The sequence below is a fragment of the Terrapene carolina genome, unplaced genomic scaffold (assembly GCF_002925995.2).
Source record: "Terrapene carolina triunguis isolate 2854851 unplaced genomic scaffold, T_m_triunguis-2.0 Scaffold58, whole genome shotgun sequence".
NCBI lineage: Eukaryota > Metazoa > Chordata > Testudines > Emydidae > Terrapene > Terrapene triunguis.
This window is the reverse complement of record NW_020664409.1, coordinates 37,464,332-37,483,157: the sequence shown is the minus strand read 5'-3', so window position 1 is coordinate 37,483,157 and position 18,826 is coordinate 37,464,332. Positions and strand designations below refer to the sequence as shown.

General features: G+C 41.9%; 1 protein-coding gene across 1 annotated transcript in view; it reads left to right on the top strand.

Moving 5' to 3' along the window:
- The first annotated feature begins 208 nt into the window (after window positions 1-208).
- KCTD1 (potassium channel tetramerization domain containing 1) overlaps window positions 209-18,826 on the top strand; it is a 141,519-nt gene continuing 122,901 nt past the window's right edge. The window contains exon 1 of the mRNA XM_024202682.2: window positions 209-267. Coding sequence (XP_024058450.1) covers window positions 259-267 — 9 coding nt within the window. The 5' untranslated portion in view covers window positions 209-258. The remainder of the gene's footprint in view (window positions 268-18,826) is intronic.

Here is an 18,826-nt window from a genome sequence, read left to right as displayed (position 1 = left end):
GAGATTGATTTAGACTAGAGGTAGAGACATGAGCTAATTGTATCCTGATCCTTGCCTTGAGGGGTTTCAAAGCCCTGGAGCAACTATTCTCTGTATTTTGTTCTGTCTACCTTAGCCAAGCTATTGCATTTCTCTCTGGTGTAGCGAGGAGAGCAGATCGCTGCTGGGAGAGAGAAATATCGGAAGTGGGGAGGAAAAAAGGAAAAAGGACTTGGGGAGAGAAGAGCGAGAGAGCGAGAGGGAGACTTTGTGGCTTCAATGTTTCAGGTAAGATCTGACTGTTTGGGATTGTTATTATTTGCTAAGGAGGGTATGGCTGGGACTCTGGGCGCAACTCGCTTTTACGCATGTGCCAGGCAATGGGAGAGCGCTGCACCCTCCTATAGCCACAGAGAGGGAGAGAGACACGGGGCTGGCAAATCTCCCACCTCTAGTTCGCTGGGCCAGGGGGATGCGAGCTCCGCTGTGAGCGTGCAGGAACGGACTGGGCGGCGGGGGAGGGAGGTGCAGCGGGATTTTCCCTCTGCGTCCCCCCCTCCGTTCCCGCCCAGCCCTGCCTGCGAGCTCGCCGCGGTTGCTGCAGCCCCGGCTTCCTGCAGCCCTTTGCTCTCCCTTGCGCATTGCCAAACCGGCTCCCGGGGTGCGCGTGTGTGTCCGGGAGGGGGGGAGCGGCTCCCCTGAGCGCGGCCGGGGGCCAGGCGGGCCCGGCCGGGCTCGCATTGTTCCGCGGCTGCCCGTGCTGGCGGGCGCGGCGCCATTGTGCAGGCGGTGCAGCAGCTCGCTTCCCCTGCCCGCGCGGGCGCGCTCGGGGACCCCCCGCCGCTCCCTGCACACGCGGCCCGGGCCCCCTTGTCCCCCTGGGCGGCGCGGGGCTGCAAGGAGCGGGAGGGAGCGGCAGGTAATGGTCAGGGCTGGGCTCGCTCCCTTCCCGCCGGGCCGGGCTCGGCTCCTCGCGGGCCTGCGCTCCCTGGCCGCCACTGTGGGGGGTGCCCCGGGGGCAGCGGCGCGCGGTGCTTTGCCTGCGGGGAGAAACCTGCTGGTGCCCGGAAAGCGCCGCTCGGCGCTGCCGCGGGGCCAGGACGAAGCTGAGCTCCTCTCGCCGAGCAGCTGATGCCGCTCTGCGGCACGTGCCCCGGGCCGCTGTGTCTGGGCGCGGGGCGCCTGCCGAGCACGTAGCCATTGTCCTGCCAAAGCCTCTTCCGACAGCCCCGAGCGGCTGGGGCTGAGGCAACCTGCTGAGTTACCGCGAATTGCAGTGGGGGGCGGCTGCTGCTTGGAGAGGTTGGGGGGCAGCAGCGCCCAGGAACTGCCCGGTATCCCTGGGGCTTTGGCGCCCTGGCTTGTCTCTGGGGTGCAAAATCCTGCTGCACTCGCAGCGCGCTTAGTCTGCTGGAGACTGCAAAGTAGCCACATTCAAATAAATCTTGTGAGTGTGTGGGCTTCCCTCCCCCTTCGCGGCAGAGAGAGGACGGTTTAACATACTCGTTCTTTAAGAAATGTTCCCCTTCTGTTTTCAATCAACTAAGCTGGCAGCTAGATACAAGTTTATTTGAGAATACCCTCTGGGTACCAAGCATGCTTGGATTGTTTTAGCAAATTAAAAACGAGCAAAATGCTTTTACCTTCTCAGCAGTAGACTTTTGAAGAGACCTCATGTTTTTAAGCAAAAGAGGAAAAGGAAAAAAAATATCCAAATATACCCGAAACATCTCTGAATGTGTGAAAAGACAAATGAGTTTTCTTTCAATAGTCCCCTTTAACTAGTAAACTGCTATTAGAGTATATAGTTTAAAACTAAACATTTTATCTCCCCCTTTTTATTAAACAAGTTGCAAAGCTATTTCAGCCATTTCTAAGTTAATATTTTATATATGCTATTCTTGATTCATAGTTGAAGGGAAATCTGTTTATATTTTGTTATGATGTAAGATGGTGCTATTAGTTCACTAGATAGTTTTAGCCAGCATGCAATTTCGATCCCAACTCCAACTGCTATTTGAATGTAAACAATTAGCAGTTATTATAGTGATAACACTGCTGGATTTTTGGTAATTGCACAGTGTGATATCAGTGAAGGTGACCAAACAGTGTAGAAGTTTTCCAAATGTAGGAAAGTTTGTGATTCATAAAAATGAATCTTCAATTTATACTAATTAGGTTAAACCACATACTTAAGAGGACATTTTTAACAAGTTCACTCTGAGAGACACTTAGTGAAATTTAATACCACATTTTCAAAATGACTGCAGTGATTTTGGTGTATTAATTATGCCTGAAGCATAACAGGGAAATGTTCTAGCACACACTAGAGGTCCCTCTTATAGCTGTAAGATTGTTAGTGTGTTTACAGTTCTTTTAAGTCTCTGTGTTTGAATAACATCAGCTGTGTCTGCAATATCAACTTAGTGTATTTTTATTACAATAATGAAGCAGTGACTCCAGTCACACTACTTTTTTGTCATTTGGGCAGTGAGATAATGTGAGTGAGATAACGTGCACATTCATCTGTCTAAACTCTAACAAACTGATTAGATTGGAACTAATTCTAGGCCAGTGGTTCTCAAACTTTTGTATTGGTGATCCCTTTCACACAGCAAACCTATGAGTGCAACCCCCCCCCCCATAAATTAAAACACATTTTTTTTATATTTAACACTATTATAAATGCTGGAGGTGAAGTGGGGTTTGTGGGTGGAGGCAGCTAGCTTGCAACCTCCCATGTAATAATCTTGCAATCCCCTGAGGGGTCATCATGACCCCCAGTTTGAAAACCCATGTTAGGCATTGATTTTAAGAGATTTGAAAAGGGAAAAGTGATTTAATATCTATGAATTAAATATCTCTTTGTTCTAAGAAATGTCAGTCCCAAATCCTAAATATCTTAGTGTTGCTTAATCTTTACTCAGGTAGAACTCCTAATGAAGTCTACAAATAAATAAGGATCCCAGGTTTTGGTTCATGGTTAATAAGGGAAAAATATTGAAATATTAAAGTGAGTAAAGAGCTGAGTATTAAGTAAGGTTAGGTGATGAAAATAACAGCACATTTATCAATTTGCATATTCAAAATGCCTTACAAACATTAACTAATTCTCCATGTAATGTAAGCAAGAATTATCACCATTTTACAGGTGGAGAAACTGAGATACGCATTAGTTCAGTGATTTGCCAGAGGCCCCTTAGCATGTAAATGATAGAGATGGGATTAGTGGAACAGATTCTAATCTCTTGCCAGTTTAAGATGGTGTAACCTTGACTCCAGCAGAGTTATCTCGATTTGAATCAGATTCAGATGCCCACTCAGTGCTCAATCCCTTCTGATTTGACATTCAGTTTTGAATGGGGCCAAATTAGAAGTAAAAGTTTAGTAGTGGTTCTTAGTGGATTTTCGTAAGTACTTTTTGAAAAGACAAATTATTGTGTTCTACTATAAACATTTGAAACTTTAGGACTACTTTTGCTATCAAGACTTTTTATTTTCTGTTCCAGTTTTTTGTATCAGCATGATTCAAAAATTGGGATTTTTGTTTGTTTTTAAAATGAACTAATTGTTCAGGTCTAGTGTTGCTTTTGTTGTTGGTTTCTCAGAAGTAACACTTAGGTTTCACTGGATGAAACCTTGTGTTTTAGGGTCAGGAATTGGGGAACACATTATTTTGCAAGATCAAGACTTCCATTCATTAAAAATCTTACTCATGCAGAAATGAAAAATTAAATTACTTTATTGGGTACAAAAATGCCTGCTCATTTCATTCACAAAGGAAATGCAACATGCAAATGACCCCCATACACATTCTCATTGATAGGATTAGGATGAGTTTATGTATGCAGAAAATGTAATGTGAAGGGAAATACCCACCGATCATAACACATCTGGGCGCATGATTTAAAATCAGAATCTTTCACAATTACAAGAATATCATAGCTACCACTCACACTCTCAAACAGCATTTCAAATGAGCTAGAATGGACAGGAGTGATGTTTTTGTCCTTTTCCGTCCTTACTGCTTTAGAAAATGTGTCATGATATTGCAAAATACATGCATTTGGGTTTTCACTAATGTCTTCACTATTAATTTTTTGTCACTATTGTATATTAGTAGATACAACATGGCATCACCAAAATATAATGGAAAGTTTCTAATTTCATGAAGCTAACAATCAGTTAATCTAATAAACTTCCTTAATAATCATACTCAGCACTTATGTAGCATTTTGCATCTTCAAGGGATTGATAATTAATCAGTGATTAACACTTTTGTAAGGTCAGAAAACAGATACAGAAGGCTTTATGCCATGTAAATTAGGAGTAATTTATCTGAAGTCAATGGATACTTATAACTGTTGTAAGAGAGAACAGAATCAGGCCCATGGAATGTATGTGGCTTGCCTGTAACCACTCTGAGGGAGAGCTCTGTGGCGCTTGAAAGCTTGTCTCTCTCACCAACAGAAGTTGGTTCAATAAATTCAGAAAAGATATTGCCTCACCCATGTGGTATTTCTAATATCCTGGGACTGACAGCTACAACAACACTGCATACAGTGGCAGAGCTAGTTTTTAAAATGAACCAAGTCCTAGGTCCCAGTTTCATGCTCAACACTGCCTCACTTGCAATGTGTGCAACTGCTCTGCTCCCAGATGCCAATCAGAAGTGACTATCTGCAAAGAAGCCTTATTTTGGATCCCTGGTGTGCAGCTGCAGTATAGCCAAGTTGGATCTCCTTCCAGGAAACAAATTTAAGGAGGGAGGGGAATGTTTTTCACAAAACATAATTCTTAATTTAATAAATCTTTTCTGTTGGTGTGCATTTTATTTTGTTATCTTTACAATTGGGTAAAACTAAGCTCTGAGATAATTCCATTGACTTCTATGCTGTTGCACCAAGAATTAATTTGCCTTACTATATTAAAATATATATTTCTATTGTCCTACTTTCTGTAGAATATAATCTCACTTTTGCAGTTTGGAAGAAAAACAGATAAAATGCACATCTTCATTTTATTTTAATTTTATCTGCTTTGCTGTTTGTGCAATTTATAAGTAACATTCATTGCTCTACTTCTCTGGTAATATATGAGTGTGTATATATATATAGAGAGAGAGAGAGAGAGAGAGAAAAGCTGTAACTGGTTCCTTTTTTAAACTGATACCTTAAAAAAATTAAAAGGCAAGCTTATGAATGTCATAAGCCAGTTTTGCATATATGATGTATGCTAATACAACACTAACAAACATACTAACATGTTTAGGTTTTGTAATACAAATTTTAATCATGCTTTTAATTCAAAAATCAATTAACACTCCATATCAGATTGACCCAAATTTGCTTTTGATGCCTGTTCAGTTGCTGTGAGCCAGTGCAGAATAAATAGCTCACCTAATATCCTTTTTCTGAATACTGTTCATATGGATACTCCAGTTGACAGCAAAAGTTAGGAGCTAGAGAGATGGTTAGCACATTATTGGAAATGCAGCTCTGTAGATAGGTGATGCGTGTGCAGTTCAAGTCTGTTATGAAGGAGAAAACTCTCTAAATGCTGACAGATTCTTCAATGCCTCTTGGTCTTTCCTCCCCACTATACTGAACAAACTTGAATGGGAATTAATACACCTTTTGGATAGGGGCTTTTAAAAACTAAATTAAAACTGCAATGCATAATCACTTCCCTGTGATGGGAAAGGGGATTCTCGCTTATATCCAGAATTGTGACAATCAAGTGGCTCTTTCAGTCTATGAGTCTCAAACCTGGTATTTTCAGTCATTCCCTCTTGATCTTGGTTCTCCATTCAGTTCAGTACCAACCACCAGTTCCAGTATTAGCATCTTTGGCCCTCAGTCTAACTTTACTTTCACTAGTGTAAATCAGGAAGTAACTCCAGTTTACGATTATGAGAGAATGGGACCCTTAAGTGAACACATGAAGCTGTGTTTGAACTAGAGAAATGATTCACTCCCATGCTGGAGTGAACTTTCAGTGCAATTGAATTAGATACATTGATTCCAAGTACCTTTCTGTTGCAACACATCTGCAAAGCATCTGTCTTAATGATGTGTCACTATTAAAATGATCAACATTTTTCAAATGTAAAATTTGTCATTGTAAAGAGACTTTTTAAAAAAAATTGTGTTCTTTTCCCATTTTTTTTTAAACTTACCCTTTACAAAAAATTGGGTCTTGATCTTTCCTTTTTTCCTCTTCTCTCCTCTAATTCTCAGTGGACAAATGGAGAAAAAAGAAGAAAGCAGGGAAAAGGAAAAATTGGGATTAAAAAACACAGGGGGGGGAAACAAAATTAAATTTGATTTTTAAAAATTGTGAAATATTTTGAATAAATGGAAAATCAGTCCTTTTTGAAATCTGCGGAATGAAAATGAATTTGAAAACTTCCTTGAAAAATCATTACCATTTTTGGATCAGCTCTAGTCACCATACAGCAAAACATGCCTGTCTGCTAAATTCAAAGCTTGGTGTCTTTATGAAATTCATGATAGGTTCAGATATCTGCCAGAAGGCACTTGTTTAATCATATACTGGGCAGTACCCACTGCAACCAAGCAGCCCCTGGTCAGTTGGGCTTGGTTATAAGGCTTTTCCTTTTAACGTTTAGCCTAGTGGTTAGAGCTCTCACCCAGACTATGGAAGACCACTTGTTCAAGTCCCCTCTCCTCCTGATGAGGAGAAAGAATTTGACCATGGATCTGCCATCTCTCAGGGCACTACCCTAACCAAGTGGCTATAGAGTCATTCACTCTTTTTCTGGCCCAATTAATATTTAATTAAAGTGGAACAACTTCAATAAGAGAGATTAAGACCCGCATCAGTCCTGTGGTCAGAGCACTCACCTGAGAGGTGGTTAATCCCTGTTCAGATCCCTTTGCAGAGTTGTTTCCCTTATCCCAGGTGAGTACCCTAACCTCTAGGCTAAAGGTTGAGGGAAATCATGTACTTTCCCCACAGACATACTCCCCATTTTGTGTGGTGCTAGGCAGCCTCTGGGCACACCTACCAGATTGGGCCCTGTGTGTGATTTATGTGAAGTAACACCTATCTTCACCTGGTTCATTGATAGCTAGCAGAAATAGGCATCTCTCTGCAGCCTGGACTTAGGTGCCTAGCTCTGTGAGAGGGATAGAGCTTAGGATTCACCCTCTCCTTGGCATCTCCCATTGACCAGTGTAGGTGGCTCCCTGCCTAGCATGGCTTTGTGGACCATGTTCTACAGTGCCTTTCTCTCCCCATTCATTGTATAGAGAGCCTAGGTGCGTAACTCAGGCTTTGTGAATCAGTGTTGTTCCTGTGATTCTCTAGGTGCCTAAAAGTGAGGCACTGTTATACTGAGTGTCTCAACACCAAAATCTCTTTGTTGATTCAGGCCTTGAGGGTTGAGCCAAAGTCAAGTGTAATCCATTGACCAACTCCCTTGGATTTCAGTAGACTTTGAATCAGGACCTCAAGATATCAGTCGAGCTCTCCAACAGTTGTTAGGTTGCTCTGTCCTAGATAACCTATTTGAAAATTTGGGAGTTATTACTGACAAAAGTAATCACATATTCTCAAAGGTATTTGGATGTTTAACTCTCATTAATATCAATGGGAGTGAAGTGCCTAATAACTCTGAAGATCTGGGCCAAACTGTTTTATGTGTAAGTCAGTTTTAAGTGATGTAGAAATGGAGAGACACAGTGAAGTAACATTGTATAAGTCCCACAGCTAATTCCTTCCTATCAATAACATTATTTATAAAGTTTCAAAGAATGCCTTCTGTCATGAAATCCAAAAGATGTGGCATTGTGAGCTCATCGTGGGATGTTTACAGCCTTAAAATATTCTTCTTTGTGCAAGCCTGTAAAACCTAGGCTACTCAATAAAGAAGTGTTACACAAAATAAATATACAGGGCCACATGGTGAACCCCTTATATTGGTGAGAAGTTACTCACCTGAGCAGTCTCACTCAATAGAACTGGTCAAAGTTATCCATCAAACCATTCTGTGAATGGAAAATACCTTCTTTAACAAAACAAATTTTCATGAAAAATGTCCATTTTTGTAATAAAAGTTTTGGGTTTTCATCAAACTGAAAACCACAATTTTTCATAACCCAAACCCAAAATTCTTTGGTTTTAAATTTAATTTAGGCAACAACCCAAACAATTTCAAAGAGAATTTGATGAAAACAGGAACATTTTTGTCTACATTTTTCACAGTAAAAAACAACAAAAAAAACCTGATCAGCGCTACCACTGAAATAAAGAGGACTGCTTGGGTGAACATGTGCTCACCAATGCAAGAGGTTTGCAATCTGCCCCATTGATAGGATCTTTATTTTCTTCTAGGCTTTTCTCTTTCTGTCTTCTTTCTTGCAATATAACAACATTAATGTTGATTACTTGGTTATGTTATTTGATGTTTCTTTGGTTTATTTGTCTGTATTCTTTTCATTTCCATCTTACTCTGTAAAAATGAATAAAGATTTAATCAAGAAATATAAACAAAAAGTCCCTTGCCCCAGCCTCCCAAGCCCTCAGCAGCCGGAACTTCCCTTTGATCTGCTGATCACCTGGCATGTTCTCTGTGAGAATTGGTTTATTTGTAAAACTAGATTATAAACTCTTTTGAGGAAGGGCCCAAGCCTTCTCATTGTTGTGCATGAAGCAGAGCATACTGCTGGCACTCAACAAATAATTAATAATAATAACCGCTGCTGCTCAGGAACCAGTGTTGCCAGAGGCAGGGAGGGAGAGAAGGGAGGAGTAGCAGACATTGAAAATATTGATAATCCTCAGAGGCCAAGACTTTTAGGGCTTACTAGAGGAGCTCAAAATTAGGGTAAAGCAATATTGCAGAGTCAGAGCAGCTTTATTTCTCCATGTGAATTGAACTAGAGGTTTATTTAAATTGTCCTACCAGAATAGATCAATGATCCATCTCTAATCTGACATTTTGCCTCTATCAGTGACCAAGCTTGAATGCCTCAAAACATATTTTAACTCGCTATGTGCCCACTATATACCAGGCACTTTCCAAACAGTGAAGCCAGATGGTCCCTGTTCCAAGGACCTCTTTGACTAACAAGTAGACAGACAAGTTACCAGAAGCAAGAGGAAAAGGGAAGGGGAACAATAATAGGCAAACGAAGCCTAATTTATATATGTCAGCTTGATTCACTATAAGCAGCATGGCATAGAGGGCTTTTAAAAGGGATTTAAATCTGGATGATGTCAGGAAAGTTGTACGAAGCATAGGAGGCCACATGGAAGAAGGCATAGAGGTGAGCATGGGAGAAGCTGAGAAAGGGGTAAACAAAGCTGTGAACATTGGCAGAACAGAGGAGACAGAGAGCAACCTGAAGCTTGACAAGGGAGCAGGATCGGGATGGGGACAATTACATAGAGCCTTCTGGGTGGTTAAAATTTAAATATGCAATGGCAGATGGGGAGCCAGCTGAGAGGTTCAAAGATGGAAGTTACCCGATCAAATTGGCAAGCAAGGAAAATGAGTTTAGTGGCTCTGTTTTGTGTGGACTGAAAAGAAGTAATACGTGTGTCTGGGCAGTTCTTTCAGTTCTGTGGAGATGAGAGAAAACAGCTGAGACACAAACTTCAAAAGGGACTTAGGTGTTGCAATGCCTAACTTATAGGTGCCTTGAAAATCACTGGAATCCACAAACCCTGTGTTAGGCACCTAAGCTCCCTATACTATGCATAGGGAGAGACACGTGTCTGAGAATGGCATCCACAAAAGCCATCACAAGAGGCATGGAGCTGCCTAAGACAGCTGATGGGAGATACCAATGAGAGGGACAAGTCATAAGTCCCACCCTTGTCACCAAGCTAAGTACTTAAGTCCAGGCTGAAGAGAAACACTTATCTCTGCTTACTGTCCACAACTGGCAATGCTCTCCTTGAGTCAGGTGCCTCAGCCATTCTTGCAAAAGCAGCTTATGTGCATGCCTACCTCCGCACACAGCGGGGGCTGGAGAGGGGTGCTCTCTTATAACCTTTAGCTCAGTGTTTTAACGTACTCATCCAGGATGTGGGAGACCCTGATTCAGTTTCCCTCTCTGCCCACTAAGGAGAAGGGATTTGAAGAGGGATTTCCCATCTCTCCGATAAACATCTCAACCATTGGACTATAGAGTCATTCTCGCTCTTTTGCTGGCCCAATTAATATTAAATTAGTTACTGCCAAGCTGAATAGCTTCAACAGAAGAGATTGAGCGAGCCCCACATTAGACTATCATATAGTCCAGTGGCTAGGGCATTTACCTGAGAGGTGGGAGACCCTTCTCCTCATCAGGCAGAGGGGAGTAGTGAATTGGGACAGTGCTTAATTTGTGCCAGGGCTTGCTAGGGCTGAGCACTTCTAGGCTTGCTCCATCAGTTCTGAATGTAAAAAAATTGCTTGAGCCCCGGCACCTCTTTCATTACAAATTAAGCCCTGAATTGGGATCTCCCACATCCCAGATGAGTTCCTGAGCCTCCGTCCCCTGTTTTGGGTGGAGTTAGGTAAGCTCTGAGCACACCTGCAGGTGAGATAGGCAGGGCAGTGCCTAGCTTCACCTGGTTTAAAGATTGAGCTAGGGCTTAGGTGTGAAATAGGGGCCCAGATGCTTTCCTGAGGCAGCGGTATGCATGGTCACTGGCAGAAACATAGATGCCTAGGGAACTTTTACAGGGGAAATGCACCTTGTGAATTTAGGTGACTACAGGATTAGGTGGTAACTGAGTGGGTGTTTTCTTTTTTGTGTATAGCAGTAGTACCCAAATCCCTTTGTGGATCTGGGCCTGAGTTATCTGTTGAACCTGGAGTACTCAGAGCAGGTGAGGCTCATCATCCAATTAGGCATTCATAAATAGGGCTGGGTGCCTTCAAGCAAGAGCTAGTAGCTACAGGAGAAGACTGCAGGGTTAGAGAGGATTTCTCCATAGTGCAAAGTGGAGTTTGGTATGTATCTGATTTATCCCTGGGCTAAAATCCTCTATATTAATTTAGCTCTTGCTCTTAAATGTGTATAGAACTATATGCTGCCTACCCCAAAGTTCTAGATGACCAGAGTGGTTTAAGGAAGAGCTTCCATTTGAGTTGAAACATAGTTATAACCTGCTCACAGAGAGGGGATTTTATTCCATTTGAGAAGGATTCTTGTGCCACTTGTGAGAGAAGGTTCCAGTGTGGTTTTCTCTATACTACCATAGTGACTCTATTTTACACTATAGTGTCATGAGCCAAGATAGTAATGAGGGAAACTTCTTCCTGATCTGAGTTGTGATCAGTGTGGTCTGAAATATGAGACTAGCTGGACCTTGTGGATGATGTCAGGGAGGTTGTAACAAACACAGGGGTCCATGTGGAAAAAGGCATAGAAGGTATTTTGTGAAAAGCTGAGGGAAAGGGCTGTGTAATCCACTAGCTCTGGCACTGGACTGGGACTCAGGATACCTGGATTCTATTCCTGGTTCTGCTTGTGACCTTGGACAAGTTACTTTTCCTCTGTGCCCCAGTTTTCCCATCTGTAAAATGTAAAGCACTTGGAGCTCTATGGATGACAAGTGTTCTGTAAGAGTTAGGTGGTAATTCATTTATTATATTATTCTAGCTAGTGTAACTGCAGATTCATATAAACATTACATTATTTTAAAATCTTAATAAGCTATTTGCCTCAATAATATACTACAGATGTAAATACCACAGTTTATGTATAGATAAACTAACCCTCTTACTCATTTAAATGCTGATGCCTTTTTTAAATTTGATCAGGTGCCCTCGACTCCTTTTGTTATTAAAGGCATCTGGTTTCTCCTTGTTCAGACCATTTATTATTTTATGTACCTCAATTTTGTCATCTTTCTCCTTTCCAAATAAAATAGTTCTAGTCTTAATCTTTCTCTGTTTAGAAACCCCCCTACATGTTTCTAATCACTTCTATTGCCTCTAGCTATCTAATCTAGTTATCTATCACTCCTCCTCTCACTGTGTCTCACTGGATCTTTTAAAGCTAGTTCAAAAACCATCAGCGGGAAGGAGACTTAAGGATGGTCTTGTGGCTAAAGCACATCACTGGGAGTCAAAAGTTCTATTCCCAGATCTCCTGCTATGTGATCTTGGGCTTATTGTTTAACTGTTGTGTACCTCCGTTTCCCCATCTGTACAAGGGGATAATAATTTTTACATATGGGTGTTGTGAGGCTTAATTAATGTAAAGTGCTGTTTGATCATTGGGTGGAAGGGGCTGTAGAAGTGCAGCATATGAAATATAGTAATTTAATTTGTTTTTCCAAGATGCGGTTGTGTGTTTGGCTGTTGAGGTGTGCAATTCCTTTTTAACTCTTTGATAGTATGTCATAGGAATGTTTTGTATTGGTTACACTAATGCAACATTAAGTTCCAAATAAATTCAGTCAGGTCATTTCTCTTTGTTTATGGTGAACATCAAATGGAAAATCTGAATTACAAATTGGACAGGACAAGTAGACTTATGATTTTTAATGTGTCCTAAGAGAGCCCCCATTTAAGCCCTGCTGGAAGTGAAATATGGAGTAGTCTGATCCCCCTATATAGTAGCACAGGGCCCAATTCTGTAAGGTGCTAAGTACCTTCCACTCCCATTCCTGCTTAGTAGGTTGCAGTATGAGGCCATAAGGACTGCTGGCTTGTCCCCAGTTTAAATAGACTAATTAACATTGTGGTAAATTAGGAATACCAAGCTCTTCAAAAGCGCTATTTGGGATGACCAAACTAGCTGGATGCTAGGGACAACAAAAGGGGTTTATAACCTAATTTTTAATGTGAAACTTGGATACCTCAAGTATGACCAAAACTTTGTATTTCTCACCTGCTCTATATCTGCCTATTCATCTCCCTTCCCTTCTTCCTTGGCACCTCTCTTTTCCTGTAGCACTCAGAAAAAAATTCTAAGTGGAACTACTTTCAGATCCTGTTTAGTTAGGATATATCTCACCACCCCACACATGTACTGGTTTGTTTGGTCTTTGTTTTGTGTGCTTTCAGGAGGGGCCCAATCCTGCAAGATTTTTTACATGAGCCTGAAGTCAGTAGGGCTACTTCTGAGGGTATCAGAACTGGCCCTAAGGGTGGTATCTTCTCTGCAACTCTAAAAGAAGAGGAGGTTGGATTGCATTGTTTAGCAGTGGAAGCCAGTGGTGTGGTAGTGGGGTGTGTGTGTGTGGGTGTGTGTTTGGTTTTGTTTGTTTTTTTTCTTTTCTCTCCATCTTCTTATCCTCCCACCTCCACTACAGATGAAGCTGCTTGGCGGCGGGGGGGGGGGGGGGGGGGTAACATTTCCTGTGAAAATCAATGGAATCTATCAGATTTTCAAAGCTTAGATCTATGCTTCCCTTTGCCCCCACTTGATGGGCAGCTGGCTCTGCCAGCCTCTCACTACTTGCTGTGACCATTATGTAAATCTAACCATGGACTATATTTGCTCTTTCACCCAAGCAGTTATCACACACATTTCCCTAACACTTTAAAATTATGCCTTCCAAACATTTTCTGACGTAAAGTTAAAAGTCATCTATTGCAAAAGTGATTTTTCAGCCCTAGCGGGCATGTTTTTTTATTTCTTTTTATATAGTTCAGATAGTTTGAAGCTCTTTTACACAGGCTGCCAAGGGTCAGTTGCTGGGTGTGTGTGTATGTGATATATAATATTAAAAAAATTACTCTGTGCCCTAAAATGAGCTGTGATGTTCCCCTGTCATGGATTCCCTTTAAAACAGCTAATTTGAATGTAACGTTTCCTTCCTTATGCACGCTGTTGGACCACACAGGATATAGTACAAAAAAGTGGGTTTGTTTCTTCTTCCCTCCCACAACTCTAATCCCAAGCCTACAGCTGTATCGGAGCAGATGGCCCCTCATCCTCCACTGACTTCTGCAGGCCACAAGCCGGGGGACCCTGTACCCTTGCAGAGCCCCAGTGAAGTCAGTGAGCGTACATGCATAGTGATCTGGTAGGTTGCAGCTCTGGAGCCTCAATCCTTCAGTCTCTCACTTAGTAAAGCTGTCAGTCCTCAGCCTCCAAATCGAAACACCTTGCTCATGTTCAGATCCTAGTCTTTCTCCTCTCTTTCCACTTCAGGTCCCTCTGCTCTCATTGGCCTCAGTGGGAACAGGAAAAGATCTTCCCATCCCTCTCAACCCCTTTCTCTCAAGCTTTTGGCATTTTTCTCTCAATACTTGTTTTCTCTCTCCAGGTTTAAATGCTGTGCACCTGGTTTTTAAACTGATTAAAGTGTCCTAAAATAGCTGTGAGATGATCAAACAAAGCACGTGGTGTTTTTAGGTTTTAAACCAAGACTTTTCTCTTGTTTTCCACTTATTCCCTGGAGCATGTCAGATTGATAACACATCCAGCTCTTTTCTAGAATCCTGCTAGTGTCCTTGATCTTTGTGAAGCATGTTTCAGCACCAAATAACTTGTCATTTTCCCCCTAAATGCCCTGCAAAGACCTTTGCTTAAGGTTGCATTTGCTGTCTGTGTGAAATGCAACTGTGACAAACACAACTGAAACTTAAGAGTCTTGTGTCTGGGCTAGTATTAAAGAAAAGAAAAAAGCCAAACAGACAAAAAGTAGGACCCAGTGAAAGCCTTTTGGGGTGGGAAGAGAAGCATGACAACTAACACCTGCACTGTATTGAAGTAAAAATTATAAACCAATAAATGCCCTGGGTTTGGAGGAAAGAGACGGTTTTGGCAAGAGGAGGAAACTAGTTTTTGTTTTGTTTTGTTTTCTTTTTTTTTAAAGAGAGAAATTAAAACCCTTAGCCTCAGCATGGAACTACTTAAGCATACCATAATTGTGTCACAGAAGGTATGCATACCCTGAAACCAAAAAGGAAGCAGAAAGGCAAGACCAAACAAACAGTGTGATGAACCAAACAGGTGACCTTCAGGAAATAGAAATCTAGCCTTGGCACAGGAAAGGAAGCTAAACTAAGGCAGGAAAAATGTAAAATGGGAAGTAGGCAATCTAGGAGGAAATTTTCAAGAGCAAATAGCCAAATAAGTTTAAAAAAAAAAATCAAATATTTTCAAGAGAATTGGTGGGTCTGCTAGACTAGCTGAGAGTGAAGGGTGCAATTAAAGATGACAAGGACATTGGAGAGGCTAAATTATTTCTTTGCTTTGGTCTTAAGCAGGGAGGATGCTGGGAAGATACTCACCCCATACCAACTCTATTCAGATAATAAAAATGGGGCCCTGTCTAAGATTAAGATGTTAGAAGAGGAAGTGGAGGATCACAATGATAAAGTACCAAGACATCCAGCTCAGGTGACATTCCTAAATTTCTTCAGAATCCTTGGTGAATGAAGTGGCTGGTAGTTGCTAATAAAATTGTACTCATTAAAATCCGTTATCTTGCTGTATCAGAGAATGGGAGGATGGCAAATGTTGTCTCTTTTACAAAGGTGCTAACCTTTGACCAGGAAAATTGGTTGAAAATAATTAGGGAGTTATAAATAGTTTAGATGGACATACAAAAGTGTTCTCTAGGACTAATTTTTAATACATTTAATAAATATCTGAATAGTGAGGTGACAGATTTGCAAATGAGACACAATTATTTAGTCAAGACCAGAGAAGACTGGATAACTTGGAACCTAATAAAGCTTAGTGAAGGAGCACAGTGGAATTCAGTGTTGACAATGCAATGTAATACAGACAAGTAGAAATAATGTGAACTATTCCTACGCGTTACTGGGTTCTAAAAAACTGTACTGAATTGGGGAAAGACCTGGGCATCCTTGTGAATAAATCAATTAAAACCTATCCTCAAGTTGTGGGGTGGGGAGAAGCAAACAAAACATGAGGGCATATAAAGAATGGGATAGAAAATAGTTCAATTTAGTTCAACTATATGCTCTCACCTGGGTTGAGATCCTTACACCTGCTCCAGCCCCATTGAGCCAGGTTAAGGGGCTAGAGTGCCACTGGGGGGGTGGAGGGGGAGCAGAGGGAAGATGGGCATAAAGAGGCTCTTAAAGCCAAGGTTCCAGCTCGGGGATGATTTCTTTGGTGCAGGTAGACAACTGTTAGGCTGCCTTCCAAGCACCTCTTGCAAGCTCTGGTGTAGGGGACCTGCCAGAACCTGGCTGCAGGTCGGAAGGGGAGTGCTGCTGGCAGGGCTGTGGAGATTCTGAATAGCACTGCATCTCCCAGGGCAGCCTGGGGTGGCTGCTCTGACTTAGGCCCCAGAGCTGTCTTAGTGATGCTGGGAGCCTCTCCAGTCCCTGGAGCAGCCCAGGATTGGGAGGGCACAAAGGTGGCTTAAAGCCAGGGCTCAAATCGTGGCAGAATGCTCTTGAATGCCATTGTAGCACTTTTGGGGGCGTGCCAGAAGTACTGAAAGTGCTGTGGCACTTTTCTTCCAGGACTCTCACACGGCTCTCCCTCTGGACTGCGAGTTCTGTGCTGCACCTAAGAGGCACCACCCAAATTCTCACCCCTGAAATATGGGGTCAGTTTTGGTCACCTTGTCTTAAAAAAGAAATAAAGGAGCCCAAAGATGGGTGATTTAAAAATAAATAAATAAATAAATTAAAAATTAGAAGCACAGGAATATTCAAGTGGAAGTCTGAATATTGGGGCTGTTAAGGTTAGAGAGGAGACCTGTAAGGAAGGACACACACACATATGTACAAAATAAAGAATGGTGTTGAGGAGGCGCACTTCATTTTATCTTTCCTAGAACACCACAACAGGGGTGGGGGTAACAATGGCAAGCTTTCTCAAGAGTAGCTTTCTTCTGACCATGAACTTTATTAAAATATGGAAACTAGTATTATCCCAAAAGTACTCTCTGCTTTTCTGAAAAGCTTCTGTCCAGAACTCACCCCCTCCCCACTCCCCAAAATCTGGCTTTGTTATAGATTTAAAGAAACAGTTCACATTCTCACCAAGAGGACATTTAGTAAAATGGAATGTCAGCAAATTGAAAACTGATACAAGGAAATATATATCTTACCCACTTCATAATTTACCCGTGGATCTCCTGGACATAGATGCCACTAAGGGCAAGAGCTTACTATAATTCACTCAGTTCAATAGATGCCACCCATCTTCAGCAGCATGCCAGCCTTCTGGTCCTGGCTGGCATTGCTCCCCAAGCTATTAGGCATGAAGTCAGGGCCCTGGCTGCATTATTGCACACAGTCAACTATCAAGATGGCTTACTTCATGATTGCATCTTAAAGCCCCACCAAAAACACCAGCTAAAGTCAAGATGCCCCTTTTCTGAAATAGTTGAGCCTCTCAAACAGTACATCAGACACAACCTTTCTAAGGATCAGCAGCAACCTGTGGTTGGATCAATAACTCATTTCTTGGTAGTTGGACTACTCAGACCTGCGTCCCCTAGTCTCTCTGATTCAGCTCTTGCATGCCCCTTAGAACAGCCATATGAACCAAAAGATCCTCCTTCATTACAACAGGATACGTTGTCGCAGGCAGTTTAACTTACATCTTTACTGTTGGGACTGCTTAAGCTCCCTGTCCTGCCCCTGTGGAGCTCAAGAACAAACAGCATGCCAGCTGGTTATGGACTGCCCTCTTCACCATCTTGATGGTGGATGGATGTGCTTGATGTCTCCGCATGATGCTGCCATGAGAGTGGCTACATCACTTACCCAGCATCTAATTCATTGCGCCATCAGACTCCGTATGCTAGAAGAAGCAGTGTGTAGCCTTCTGATGAACAGAGATATGTGATTGGCGCTAATGGGGGAGAAGACTGTATAAAAGTTGTCAAAAAGCATAAGAATGAGAGAAAGTGGGGAAGGAAAAAATGCACAGAAAAGATCAGGAAATAGAGAACAGGTGGAAGTGAGAAAATGAACCAAAAAAGGAGAGAGGACCACAACTGTATCAGGATATGGTGTGAGTAGAGGGGTGTGTGTGTGGGTTGTCCTTACACAAAGCCAACCTAAGGATCTAGGAGATTCCACACAAAAAGAAGCCTGTGAACCACTAATTGGTGGTGGTAACACAATCAGAAAGTTAGTCTATTTTAAATATGACTTATTTTTAATTGTTTTGTTGTTTTGGAGATCAGTAAACATGGAGCTATAAACCAATGCAACTATAATAGACTTTGAATAAACTTGCAAATATTGTCAAAATAATTCCAGGGTGTACGATTCTAGTAACCAGGGAGGAGAGCTTGTATACATTTTATGACTTTGAAGTAAAGTTCATGTGCTGTTTGTGAAAACCTAGTTCGTTCTCATGACATCTATTTTATGTTCCATGTCAGTGCAACAATGAAGTCAGAAATCCATCTGGTAAGGGATTAACCTCCCTGCAGATTTCCAGTTCATTGTTATGAGCTTGATCTTACCTCCTACTAGCCAATGGTAAAGATGCCATGGATTTCAAAGCGAACAGGATCGAGCCCTACACATTGTCCCCCTATGGAGACTTTCCAATCTAAAGGCTACTTTTCCTATTCCAATGGCTGCGCTTTTTTTTTTTTTTTTTTTTTTTAATTCTTCCACAGTGGTCACATTTCTACTGGAAAATTGATTTTCATTTTAAAAATGTGCTTACATGAAATCTTGAATGTTCTGGGATGGCCAAGAAAGAATTGAGAGGAAGCTTGAATTAGGAGAAATGCTAGTTTATGGGAAGGAATAGGATATGATTAAAGCACAGAATGAGCTCCTTTAATCTTGCAGCAAATATGATGTTTGTGGGATGTGAGGATTACAGGTTGCTTGTGAATAATCAGAGTTCAAAATACTGATCTTTCTGATTCTGTAGCCTGCAGTATCCCAGGGTCCAAAGCTCACCAATGGAAATTG